General features: G+C 44.8%; 1 protein-coding gene across 10 annotated transcripts in view; it reads right to left on the bottom strand.

The window, feature by feature from the left end:
- Positions 1 to 7,641: 7,641 nt before the first annotated feature.
- ABLIM1 (actin binding LIM protein 1) overlaps positions 7,642 to 13,243 on the bottom strand; it is a 251,805-nt gene continuing 246,203 nt past the window's right edge. For 6 of the 10 annotated variants that reach the window (XM_025395743.1, XM_025395747.1, XM_025395744.1 and 3 more), the window contains one exon: positions 12,424 to 12,890. In XM_025395743.1, coding sequence (XP_025251528.1) covers positions 12,777 to 12,890 — 114 coding nt within the window. In that variant the 3' untranslated portion in view covers positions 12,424 to 12,776. Of the gene's footprint in view, positions 12,891 to 13,243 lie in introns of all 10 variants that reach the window. The other 4 variants (XM_025395745.1, XM_025395748.1, XM_025395750.1 and 1 more) reach the window with 2 other exon arrangements.

Raw genomic sequence — 13,243 nt, forward strand, 5'->3', positions numbered from 1 at the left:
AAGGGTCATTTTTTTCAGGGGCAATTTTTCCCTAGTTGCACATTTTTCTTCCCAATATGAATGAGTTTTCATGGACCATCCATTTCCTGGCTGCTTGGAGACAAGGGAAAGGGGCTTTCTCCATTCAAGGGTTGCAGATTCAGAGACTGAAGGAAAAGCCCATTCCATCTGGAAGCTGACTTCCTGACCTGTTTTCAGAACATTTTACAGGAGGTACTCCTGCGTCAACAACAGAGAAAGAGAGGCATCCTTGGACAGAAAAACTACAGATCTAGAAGCATTTGGCTGTCTTTAAAGAAGGACAGAGAGCTCTCTCACTTCTGCTAGGTGTGCCAGGAGATGCTCCTTCGTGCCTCCGCTGATGTGTTTGGGCAAAGAAAAAACAATGGCCAAAGAAGGACAAATCTACTTCTTACCACTGGAAAGGCCTTTAAAAATTTTTTTCTAGTAAGAAACGGGATTTTGCTCTGTTGCCCAGGCTGGAGTGCAGTGGCTAGTCACATGCACGATCCCACTACTGATCGCATGGGAGTTTTGACTCGGTCCATTTCTGACCTGGGCTGGCTTATCCCTCCTTAGGCAGCTTGGTGGTCCCTCCTTTCTGGAGTTCACCAAATTGATGCTGAGCTTAGTATGGACATCCAATCAGCATAGTGGACTGCAGCCCAGAACTCCTGGGTTCAAGCCACCCTGCCGCCTCAGCCTCCTGAGTAGCCAGGACTGCAGATGGGTGCCAATATACCCAGCTGGAAAGAGCTGAAAGAACTTCAAAGCTTTGACAGAACCTTTTTTTTTTTTTTTTTTTTGAGACAGAATCTCACTCTGTTTCCCAAACTGGAGTGCAGTGGCGCGATCTTGGCTCACTGCAACCTCCGCCTCCAGGGTTCAAGCGATTCTCCTGCCTTAGCCTCCTGAGTAGCTGAGATTACAGGTATGCACCACCACACCTGGCTATTTTTTGTACTTTTAGTAGAGATGGGGTTTCACTATGTTGGTGGGGCTAGTCTTGAACTCCTGACCTCAAACGATCCTCCCTCCTCAGCCTCCCAAAGTGCTGGGATTATAGGCGTGAGCCATTGTGCCCGGTCTTTGACAGAACATTTTGTCCCAGAATGGAAACGATCCATTTAAATACTGTATTGTTTTAGTTACAAAAATTGAGAAATGGTGAGCATAAAGTTTAGCGATTTGAACTGAGGCATCTTCTGGGAGCCAGAACAGATTCATTAGAATAAACTTTATCAACTTAGTATTTTGTATTGTTTAAAAATAACCAGTTACAGAAAATAGAAATGAGATGTCAGGGTTTCTATTTTAATTTTAAAGCAAATATAGTCTCTAGTGATTAATAATCAAACTTCATACTTCAAAGGAACAGCCTAATTTAGGCGGTGTTTGAAAAAATTAATTTTGAATTGACAAATAATACTTGCATATATTTATGGGATACGACGTGATGTTTTGAAACCTGTACATTGTGGAATGGCTAAATCAAGCTAATTGATATATGCTTTACCTCACGCCACTTTTTGTGGTGAGAGAACTTAAAATCTGCTCTCAGTGATTTTCAAGTATATAATATATTATTATTAATATAATCCCCATGTTGTACAAGAGATCTCTTGAACTTATTCCTCCTACCTAATCTCCTAGTTAGGATTTCATCTTGATTCTTTTTTTTTTCCAACTTTTATTTTAGATATGGGGCACATGTGCAGATTTGTTACATGGGAATATTATGTGGTACTAAGGTTTGGAGTACGGATCCCGTCACTCAGGTGGTGAGTGTGTACCTGATAGGTAGTTTTTTAACCCAACTCCCCAACCTTCTAATAGTCCACATACTTATGTCCATGTGTGCTCAGTGTTTACTTTGCACTTAGAAGTGAGGATGCTGTATTTGGTTTTCTGTTCCTGTGTTAACTTGCTTAGGATTCTGGCCTCTAGCTCCATCCATGTTGCTGCAAACCACATGACTTCATTCTTTTTTATGGCTGCATAGTATTCCATGGTGTATATGGACCATATTTTCATGATCCAATCTACCATTGCTGAGCACGTGGGTTGATTCCCTGTCTTTGCTATTGTGAATAGCACAGCGATGCACCTTTGAGTACATGTGTCTTTTGGTAAAGTTACATCTGCAAAGACCCTTATTCCAAATAAAGTCACATTTTGAGGTTCCAGGTAGACATCTTTTGGAAGACACTACTTTGACCCACTGCACATGCACTGATATGTAAAGGCTCAAAACTAAAAACAGCCACCTTTCTGTAAAAGAAGAGTTTGTAATCACAACTTCTGGCTTGCTTGCTCTTAATCTCCTTCCAGCCAGGCCCTGAGGACAGTTACTAAGTTTCCCTGAAGTAACTGTCTCCATAGAAAACTTAAGACCAGCATTTATTATACTCACTCTCCTAATAAACAATAGAACGAACAGAACGAGAATACATTGAAAAGGAAATAAGTTGGTACAATAATAAGATATCTAGGCCACTTTTTCAATGTTCAGAGGTTTCTCAAGGTTGTGAGGGGAGAAAGGGAGAATATGATACTGGTGGATTGCTTTTCCTTTAAGCAACTGTGCACCTAACTGACTCTCTCATCTCATACTTTTGTATTTTACAAGAGATAATCTCCTTGAAAATACGGTGACACTTGAGCAGACTGAGATGGAATCTCCCGGGGGCGTTCCAAGGGCTGGAGCCTTGCCGAGCTGAAGGAAGATGTAGGTGATTTCCTACAGAGGTCTCAGCGAGGGCAGGTTTCCCGGGTCTTGTCTGACTGTGGTCTTGTGAATTAGGGTGATGGTGAATAACAAATCCTGGCGAGGGATGCCTGGTTCATCACAGACCAGCTCTGCCACTGACCTGAGATCCTGGGATGTGGGGAAGGGTTCCCAAACTTGGTTGATCATCAGAATTATCTGGAGGCTTTTATATTTTGTTGTAAGATTTAACTTCCCAGCTGCTAACCCAGATCTACCCAATCAAAGCCTCTTTGTGGACTGAAGCCTGAGCTTTGGAGTTAGACTTGGGTCCAGATCTTAGCTCCTTCCCCAAGTCTCCCTTTGGGCTTGGACAAGCCAGGCAGGCTCTCATCTGTGTATCAAAGGGAGCAATATTCACCCAGGCGGCTTGTGAGGATCATAGGTCACGTGTGTGCAAGGGGAAGCCATTTGATTGACAAAATGGTTAATAAATCCTAGTGATTTACTCTGAGTGGTCTGAAGCACCTTGTTTTTATGTAAAGGAGGGGTGTAATAATTCTTTTTTTCAACAGGAGGAACCAGCTGACCCTTGCTCTTATCTGATGGGAATGTAACTGGCATCAACATTTTCTAACTTTTCATTAAGAAGCATATGTTTTAAGACAATAGCAGGAACGAAAGAACCTATTCTTTCTGTGCCAGCATCCGTCTGGCTTAGAACAAAATGTTATTCATGGCCAGGCTCCACCTTGCTGAGAAAGCCTGGTATTTGTCTTTGTAGACAATCCTTTTGACATCCTTAGAAGGCCTCATGGAGACCCCAGAGAGCTGTAACTGCCTTAGGAGGAAGGTGGCATTTGGACTTGAAGGGAGGGTGCTAGAATCCTACCCACTTGTCAGTGGGCCTCTCCCAGCCTTGAGTTTGCCCTTCTCAGATTAAACTAAATAATCTACCTAGAGTATTTAGCCCAGCACCTGGCACTTGGAGGCCTGCAAAGAATGTTCGCTGCTGCTGCCATCAGACCATTCTCTTCTTAGCATCTGGACTCAGACCCCTGGGGGGTCTCAACCCGGCTAGATCTGGGGCTAGAAGACACTGAGGCTCTGCCCTGCCTCCAGCCCCTTCGGGATACTCTGGGTGGGCCTACGGCTAACATATGCTAGGGGCAAAGAAGGAGCAGCCTCTGCTCTGAAGGGGAGGTTTCCTAAGCCAACTTTTTTCTTTTTATCTGATGGGAAGGGCTGAATTAAGAGTCGGCAGCAGGGGACAGCACAAATAAATACAGAAAAACCCCTCCAGGAGCTGCGATTGTGCTCAGCACAATAGCAGGCCCTGGAGAGCAGTTTTATGCAGTGGAGATTGGAAAGTAAAATAAATGTGGTTCTATTACCCCCTCTTCCGCAGACCTGACTTGCTACAGCCTATCCCTGAGCTCCGCTGGAGTAGAAGGGAAGTGTTTGTTCAGAGTCCTGGTCTCCTGTGGGGAAGAAGGTACGGAAGTGAGTTCTTAGGGCTGGGGTGGAGATTCCCTGAGGTTTTGGGCGCTATTCTCCCAACCACCCTGGCTTTCTCAAACGCTGGCAGCTCCAAGTCCCCGCCCTTCCCAGTGCTTTCCGGCCCACAGTGGGCCACCTCCAGCAGGGTGGGGTTGACAGACACACCCCAGCAATGACCTGCGGGGAAGAGTAGCCTTCTTCCAGCAATGGGTAAGAGGGGCTAGGGAGGATTGGTGGCTTTCTCCCGCTGAGGAAACGTCCCTCAATACTCTCAGGACCAGCAGCTCAACTTTGACAGCCTTTGGTTGCTTTGAAGTGAGTCATACCATGGAAAAGATCTTTCTGGAACAAACACCATCTTTCATGAGAATGAGTCTCAGCTCTTCTGCAGGGAGTGTTTCTAAGCATCCCTGGAGTAGGCTAGGACAATCCTCCTCACCCAGGAAAACCCTCTGGAGCAGCTGAGTCCCAGCCTGGCACCTTTGCTTCCAGTTTGAGGAGTGCCATGCTGGGTGGCCACAGTGCTTTGGAGGCACCTGTGCCCCTCTCTGCATGACACTTGCCCATAGGCAGAGTTTAGGACTGGAGAAATGGGCATTTGAATCCCAGCCCCACTACTCAGAGACAGTCTCTCTGGGTCTGTTTCCTTAACTAAAATGGAAGCAACCTAAGGAACTATATGAAAGAAACCACAGAATATGTTTAGTTCGGGGCTGGGCAAACAGTACTTATTACATGGCAGCTACTTCATGAATAAAAGCCTTTTTTTTTTTTTTTTTGAGATGGAGTCTTGCTCTGTCACCCAGGCTGGAGTACAGTGGCACAATCTCAGCTTGCTGCAAGCTCCACCTCCCGGGTTCACACCATTCTCCTGCCTCAGCCTCCCAAGTAGCTGGGACTACAGGCGCCCACCACCACGCCCAGATAATTTTTTGTATTTTTAGTAGAGACGGGGTTTTACCATGTTAGCCAGGATGGTCTCAATCTCCTGACCTCATGATCCGCCCACCTCAGCCTCCCAAAGTGCTGGGATTACAGACATGAGTCACCGTGCCCGGCCTGAATAAAAGCCATTTTAAGTGCAGGCTCTCGTTCTGCAGGATTCTCATAATAACTTTTGTGGTAGGTATCATTATTATTCCTCTTTTATAGACATGGAAGTTGGGGCTTAGAGAAGTTAAACAATTTGTCAGTTATACAGATAGCTATTGGTGGAGCTGGAACTTGAACCTAGGCAGCCTGATGCTATACCCTGCACTTGCTGCTGAGTAATACTTCTGGTTATTATTACTACTAATTAGCACATCTTCAAGGAATCTCTTAGACTATGCTTGGGTGGACAGAGTGCTGTTATTGAAGTATATAAAAGAGGTTGTGGGCTTATTTTAATCCTGGAGTATTTATATAAAGGCTAGAAGGAGAATCCATGAGGAAGGTCCTGTGAAAACAAACGGAATGACTAGAGGGAGGGGTAAAAAGCCCAGAGTGAAAACTAAATCATTCTCGAATGACTATTTAAAATAATACTAGTCCTTATTCAGCCACCTAAGTGCTCATGTGCTATACTTTGGCAACAGTCTTCTGATGGATATTATTATCTTGTCCATTCTGCAGATGAACAAACTGAGGCTGAAGAGAGGCTAAATGGGCTCCAAGAAACACAGCTGGTGAGTAACCCCTAAACTGTTCATAAATGCGCACTGGTGGCGGTGTTGGGGCTCATGGCCAGACTGAAGGGCACTGGCCGGTCTCACACTAAGAACCCACTCTGCACCGCGCCCTGGGAGCTTTAGAATGTGGGACACAGTCCTTGCCCTAACAAAGTCACAGGGAATGGCATGTGGAGGATAACAGCATGGGATCTGAAGAGGGCAGACCTGGAGAATTCTAGCTCTGCTGCTCACTGGCTGAGTGATTGAGCATGTTTGATTAGACTCTGAGCTTTGGTTTCCTATCTGTATAGTGGAGCTAAAATTGTCTACTTTGAAAGGCTCTCATGAGCAACATAGTTATGCCAAGCTAGGGTGCCTGGCGCTCAGCACAGAGATCTCACTACAGTTCAACTGAAGAGCAGAAACCCATGCAGCTAGCAGTACAACATTTGCTAAGTACCAACCTTGAGGTTAGACTAGAGGCATGCAAAGAATCACATGCAGGTTGGGCTGGCCCATTAAGACAGGCTCATAGAAAGGGTGTGAACTTGGGCTTCTCTTTAATTTGGAACAAATGGAGCCCATGGGAAATTCACATGGGTAACTCCAGAGAGCTGATGGGTAGCTGTTTTTAAAGAGTCAACATTGCTCATTACTTCCTTTCCCTGGGGCCAGGTCCTCTCTGCTCCGCCACCTCCTTGAAGAGTTGGGCATTGTAAAGAAGAAATGCCTTTGATAAAGCTGCCTGGGAGGGAGCGAGCATGGTATGTCCTGGGAACTTGCAGTGGTTTGGCAAGCTCTGAAGGCAGGGTACCGGGGGAGAGGCAGCTGAGCAGTGGGTGAGGTGAGATCCACTCCCAGCAAAGGCGGTGTGAGATTCACTGACTCAAGTCTAGCAACTGAAGTGAGGCAGGAGTCACCTTCCACTGGAGAGGTGGCCACCAGAGCCAAATCCCACAGAGAGTTCATAAGGACTGGAGATGACCCCTAGCTATGGTAATTATGGACCACAGCAGGGATGCTTTCCCATGGGTGGAGGCAGAGGTGAGTAGAACACAGACCTTGAGCTGAGGCCTCCCGGCCTGTTTTCCATGGTGGTGAACTAAACATGCCAACTGTCTTGAAAACAACCTGTATCCCGCTTCCAGGGGAGGGTCATGTGAATGCCAGTGTGATTGCGTCCTGGGCAGGCTCAGCAGACACAGAGCAGAAGGAAGGCTATGGTTGGAGTGGGCCATCTTGGACAAAGATCCTTGTATTTTCTGGCAAGCCTAAAATCTTGGCAGTGACGATAACGAGGAAGTTAACATCTACAATTTCTTCATGTAAAGTTTGATCACGCAGGGATGCCCAAAATTGGAAGGATGCTTTTCTCCTACTGCATTCTAGCTTCTTACTAAAAAGTGGCCCACACTCATAGTGGCTCAGAAACTTCAAACCTCCTCAAATCCCCAGCTTTGTCAAAATGATGGGACTATCCCTGCTGTGTCACAAACCAAATCAAACACCCGCGACACAGCACAGTGTAACGGCTCTACAAAACATTTCTTTCCTTTGGACAGCTTGGTCAATATGGTCTGGGTTATTGGACATACAGTCCTGGAATATCTTGTTGTTATTTGTTGTGTTTTTCCACCTGCATGATAAAAATGCATTCCCACAGCCTTGGGTTCATTCTGATTTTGTTTTGGTTATTGGAAGTTGCACTGGTGCTTTTTAAAATGAGACAGACCTTCAAAGGGAGCCAGGGAACGAGAAATGAAGCACAGGGATGGAGGCGTCTACGAATAAAGCACACAACTTTATTCATGAAGTTGTGAGTATGACAGTGATGCAGAGTATATGACAAAGGAGTGCAGTGAGTGCTGCTGGCAACAGGAGCGGGGAGCAGGTCGGGATCACAGGCACAGCAGCGCGGAGCCGGCAGGGCCAACCTCCTCCTCTGCACACAAGCACGTGGCACTTAGCGCGCTGACACACACCTGCTCAGTTTCACGGGGAACACGACACAGCTTTTCAAAAGGAATTCTTCTAAACATTTGCTTTCCTATTTCCAAAAGGGGAGGGAGGGCAGGAAGAACCATACGCCTTCCAACAATTGAAATAATTCCATAAACCCAACGTAAAATGAAAGAACTCAGAGAGCTTCAATGCAGAGTCATCAGCAACTCACAGTAACCGCACACATCATTGGACAAGTCTGTACATAAAACCCCAAAAGAACATCAGTTTTGTGGACAATGGTTTCCTCTGCTGTAAAGAAACATATACATATATGATCAGTAAGCAGCTCACATCTTTCTGAATGTCAAGGTCTACAGGATTGTCTCTGTCCACCTTTGGTCAATGGGTTCAGGAAGTGACTCATGGGAACTTCACTCTGAGGAGAAACACTTTTGGGAATAATTTTATTGAGTAACAACCACCACTCAATTACACTGAGCTTCAGAAATTGTTGGATTTGTTTAATTTTGCCGTGTACATATACATTGTTTAGAAAGTTTCTTTTGGCTTAAACTGACCATTTTCCCCTTTCTTTTTGAGTTTTCCATGATTAAACTTGCCCAAATAAAAAACATAACAATCCATATGCAAAGCGTATCTGTCACCACCTCCCACTGCTTCCTGGGCAGCAAACGGAAAAATAAACAGCAATTTAAAAAAATACCAAAGTGAAGGTTTCTCTTTCTCCTATCACAACATAGTGGGTAGTTCCCTTAAAGTACATCATTGCTATAAGTTGGTATCACTGCAGATCTCAAGTCCCAAATAATCTCTTTTTCTGGATAGAAAGTTATTCAAAAGGGGGCACAAAAGAGCAAGCTTTGGGGCATACTGACAAACACTTCATTGGTTAGAAGAGACTAATTTTAAAAATCAAATAAAATCGAGGCTGGCATAAGAAGTACAGATTAAATACAGATTAAATAGCTACCAGAAACACAGAAGAGGTGGTTAATAAAAACTGAGATTGCTTCAGAGGACACAGGAGTATTGATGAGACAGTCCATTTTCCTTCTACCATCTTCCATGACAGTCAGGAAAAGGGTTCTGTGAGCACCCAACCTGGAGTGGCCACCTGTCCCTTCCATACACAGGAGGATGCTAAGACCCAGTTAGCTTTAAATGGTTTTTAGAAAGACCTACCTAGTCAAAAGGGGTTAATTTGAATTTTTCAAACTTGCAAAAGCATATACATTTGATATCATCATCTGAGAAGCAATTCTTAGAAAAAAATGTTTGCTTCAATGCCTAAAGAAATCCAGTGAAAGTTTTAGAAACATTACCAGCTAGACATCTCCGAGTTAGAGTTGATTGATATACTGGACTGGGATGGAGAGGATGAGAACTGAAAAGGAACTGCTCCAGCCTCTGCCTCAGAAGAGGAAACTCAGCTTGGAGATGACAGAATTGGGTAGTGGAGTAGATACTAGAGCCCATGATAGATAGAAAACTACCTCCATTAAAACAAACAAACAAACAAAAAAAAAAACTCATTAACTCTAGTTTATCTCTTTGAGGTTTCAGAGAACAGGCAGTTTATGTGAAGTTATCGGAGACGTCATATTAAGAACATTTCATAACTAACCCCAAACCAAAATGTAGATGCATAGCTAGCTGTGCAAGTTTCCCAATGCTCTTCCTATCTCCTAATAAGTCACACAGAAAGACTATGTGATAGCCTGGACTTTCTTGAAGAAATTTTAAAAGAACTGATTTTCCTATCATCATAGAGGCCCCTTTTACTTCATGCCATCAGTATGCACTTAAGAGTCCCAAGGAAGTCATATGTTCCAAAATGTAGCCCTTTACATAGGCACCAGGGAAGCCTGCCATATATATAATCCCCTTCCTAGGGTGAACAAGCTCCATTAGTTTGAGTGTGTTAATAATTGAAATTTTCATGTGTAGTACAGGGTGGGGTGAAAGCAGACCAATACCCATCTTGTGTGCTGTGACCTGGATGGACATTTTGAGGGCAAGCATGCTGAGCCCGGTTTAACCAAATGGACAGGCATTCTAGCCCACACATTCGATCTGGCAGTTAGCAGGAACCAGGTTGCCCCATGACCCATCCCTCCAGCTGGAGCCTTCTGCTGGGAAATGGAGTAGGGGGCCCACTCTGCATTATGGTTTCCAGTGACCCCTCCCCAGAGCACAGCATTACTCTGCTTGCAGACAGGAGGCTACTGGTGCTTTCTGGCAATGCATTTCTGCAAGGTGCAGTTTAAATGAACTCATATTGGACTTGATACGGAAAGAAACGTTTTTTCTTCTCAAGTTGGATGCAGAACTGAGTTTAACAGATACAAGGAAAGTAGGGTTTCATTAGTGGGAGCTGATTTAGGGTTCAGTTCTTTATCACTGCAATCTTAGGCAGGCCCCTTAACTCCTAGTCTCTATAAAATAAGGAAGGGGGTTGTCCCAGTTTTCAGTCTAATGTCCCCACTCTATGACAGACCCATGTCTTCTTTATGTAGACCAAGGAAGAGGAATTTTAGCAAAACTACTTGATTACGCCCATGTACCTCCCAATGCCTTGATTTTTCTTATATTGACATTAGATCTGCACATGTCTGGGTGATAATTCATTAATCAATGTAAAACATGCAGACCCTTTATTAGCTCCATAATGAAAAAAATCTCTCCACCAGCCAAGTGCTGGGACCCATGTGGCCACCATTGTTATTGACAGGTAAGGAAACATTGGAAATGCACCAGCCTCTCCATCCCCACACTTTCCAGAGTAAAGCAAGGACAAGGACACCCAGGCATTGTGCCAAGGCTGCCAGAGCAGGAGGGCACAGAGCGAGGATGGGACAGAAAAAGCATGGAATAAGCAATAGGCCACTGAGACACCAAAGGCTAAACTGCAAACTGCAACGTGGCTTCCAACCAAGACAGAGCTGGTCTCATCTGCTCGTGGCCACCCTGTCAGAGCCATTTGCTAAATATGTTAGTAGGTCCAACACACACACACACACACACGAGAATAGTCCTCATTCAGTGCATAGCAATGAAAGGCTAGGACAATTTAGATTCCTTAGGTAAGAGCACAGGAGGATGCTATGAAACAGTGATTGTTCATTCCAGCCCCCAAATGACAGCAGTGAGCCACGTGTCAGAGGCTGCAACACAGACTCACAAACTATTCTACTTGCTTTTTGACCACTCGTGTCAGAGAGACAGCTTGTAATCCTAATACTTGGTGCCAGCAGGAAGCACTTCAGAACTTTTGTTCTTAGTGGCATATGAAGGTAAATTCAAATACTTTCTTCTTTGGCTTTAAAACAGAGTTTAAATTCTTAAGCACAGCCCCAAAGCACGATAATAAAGTGGCTTACCCTCCTGGGTGTGGAGTTACACAAACTCTCCCTCATCTAACTCATGTCGGGAATCATGATGTGGTTTCACGTGCATGCACGTGTTGGGGATACCCTAGGCTCAAATTCGAATCTAGTGTTGCAGACTCCGAGGGACTCTGGTGAGATGCTCTGACCTCCACATCCCACCTCATCCTTCCTTTGTGGTTCTCAGTCTGATCCTGCCATGAGCTACATCAGCGCCAACACCTTTCCACGAAGGAAGTGATGTTGGGGGCGCAGTTTAGCCTCACTCTTTATCTTTGCGTCATACACATTGAGTGAAAATGTCTTTAGAAACTGCAACACAGTGGGACATTCAAGCGGAAATTAAAAAGCACAAGCACGCTCCCAAAATTGCTCTGGGTGAGTAAAACCAACACACGTGCACACATCCACGAAGTCCACAGAACCGGGCAAGAAGAAAGCTGAAAAGGCCAAATTAAATCCGTTTGAAGGAGTCTACTTCAGAGTTGTAGAGATTTAAAAGAGAAAAACATGTCTTTCCTTAGCCTATTATTATTGAAAGAAACCTTACAAACCAACAACAGCATGGGCTTGATCTGATTCATAGGATGCCAGAGAGGCAGCAGAGGATAACGACCGGAAGAACTAGAGTCAGTAGGACATGGGACTGGCTTTTGTTTTGTTTTGTGTTTTGGCCATGAGCGATATGGCCCCGAGGCAAAATCACCTAATGGCATGCCACTGGGCCAGTCTGGAGGCAATTTGTGTTTTTCCTTTCTTTGCAAAGGTGGAGCTCCAGACAGCTCCTGTCCTAGGTGAGGAGCAGGAACCAGACCTGCTATGGGAAGCAGAAAGAGTTAAGGGAAGGTTCCCTTTCATTCCTGTTCCTTCTCTTTTGCTTTTGAACAGTTTTTAAATATACTAATAGCTAAGTCATTTGCCAACCAGGTCCCCGTGAACGGCAGAGAACAAGGAGCTTGTTAAGAATTAATTTTGCTGTTATTCACCCCATTCAAACAGAGCTGCCCTGTTCCCAGACAGAGTTCAATTCCTGCCAGGGCACAGGTGAGTAACATGAAGCCAGTCAAGAAAGGCGGGTGTGAAGTCACTGCCGCCCCATGGACAGACCCCTCACTCTTCCTTCTTAGCCACAGCACAACATAATAAATATATTTATGCTGTGAAATTATGACAACCGATTTCTCCCATGGGGCATCCTAAGGACACTTGCTGGCTCTTATCCGGACAGTCAGCACTGTTGTTGGACAACAGGTAAAAGGGGGAAAAAAAGAAAGAAAGAAAACAATGCAGCTCCTGTTGTATACATAAGGTAATGTGAAAAGGTCACACGTGGACACTACTCTGTGTTTCAGAACATAGAAATTTCTACGCCATGCTTCTTGGCAAGTGTTACTGTTGGCTGGCCCAACATTTGACTCATGGGTGTTCTAACCAGACTTTCTCTTTTTGGCGTTGCTGAGCGATGGTAGTTTGCAAATCTTCCAATCAAGTTTGGGCCTCAGTATGACATCCTATGGGGCACCGCCACTGGCAGTCCTTTCTCTAATTGCCATTCATGAGTGGGACTTAGAAGAGTTTTGCTTTTTTCTTCATGTCGTTGCGTCTCCAAAGAGGTAACTTGTCAAACTCCTGTATGGACATTCCAAAGATTTCCCGAAATACTTCAGGGGCTAAGTGGCGCTGGGAAGAGGAAAAAAAGAGCAGCTGTCAGTCTTGATGGCCACACAAATGGCCTTGAGCATTGCTCTACAGTTTATACAGAGTCATTCTGAAGAACAAGGCAGGAGAACGGGAGAGGAGCTGATCTTTAATGCTTGTGACATCAGTATTCCTTACCTGGTTGGGCCAGGTGAGGAGCCCTTCCCGTCAGATAAAACAGCTGGCAGAGTGTTAATGGGGATTATAATAATAACACTGATCGGTGATGGGACACAGAGAGGTGATTTATTACATTGGAGACAACTCCACTCCAGGTCCTTAGAACGTTGAGAAGACGCAGGGAAAATGGACTAACACAATAGAAAGCCAAAGAA

The sequence above is a fragment of the Theropithecus gelada genome, chromosome 9, assembly GCF_003255815.1.
Source record: "Theropithecus gelada isolate Dixy chromosome 9, Tgel_1.0, whole genome shotgun sequence".
In the NCBI taxonomy this organism is placed as follows: Eukaryota; Metazoa; Chordata; class Mammalia; order Primates; family Cercopithecidae; genus Theropithecus; species Theropithecus gelada.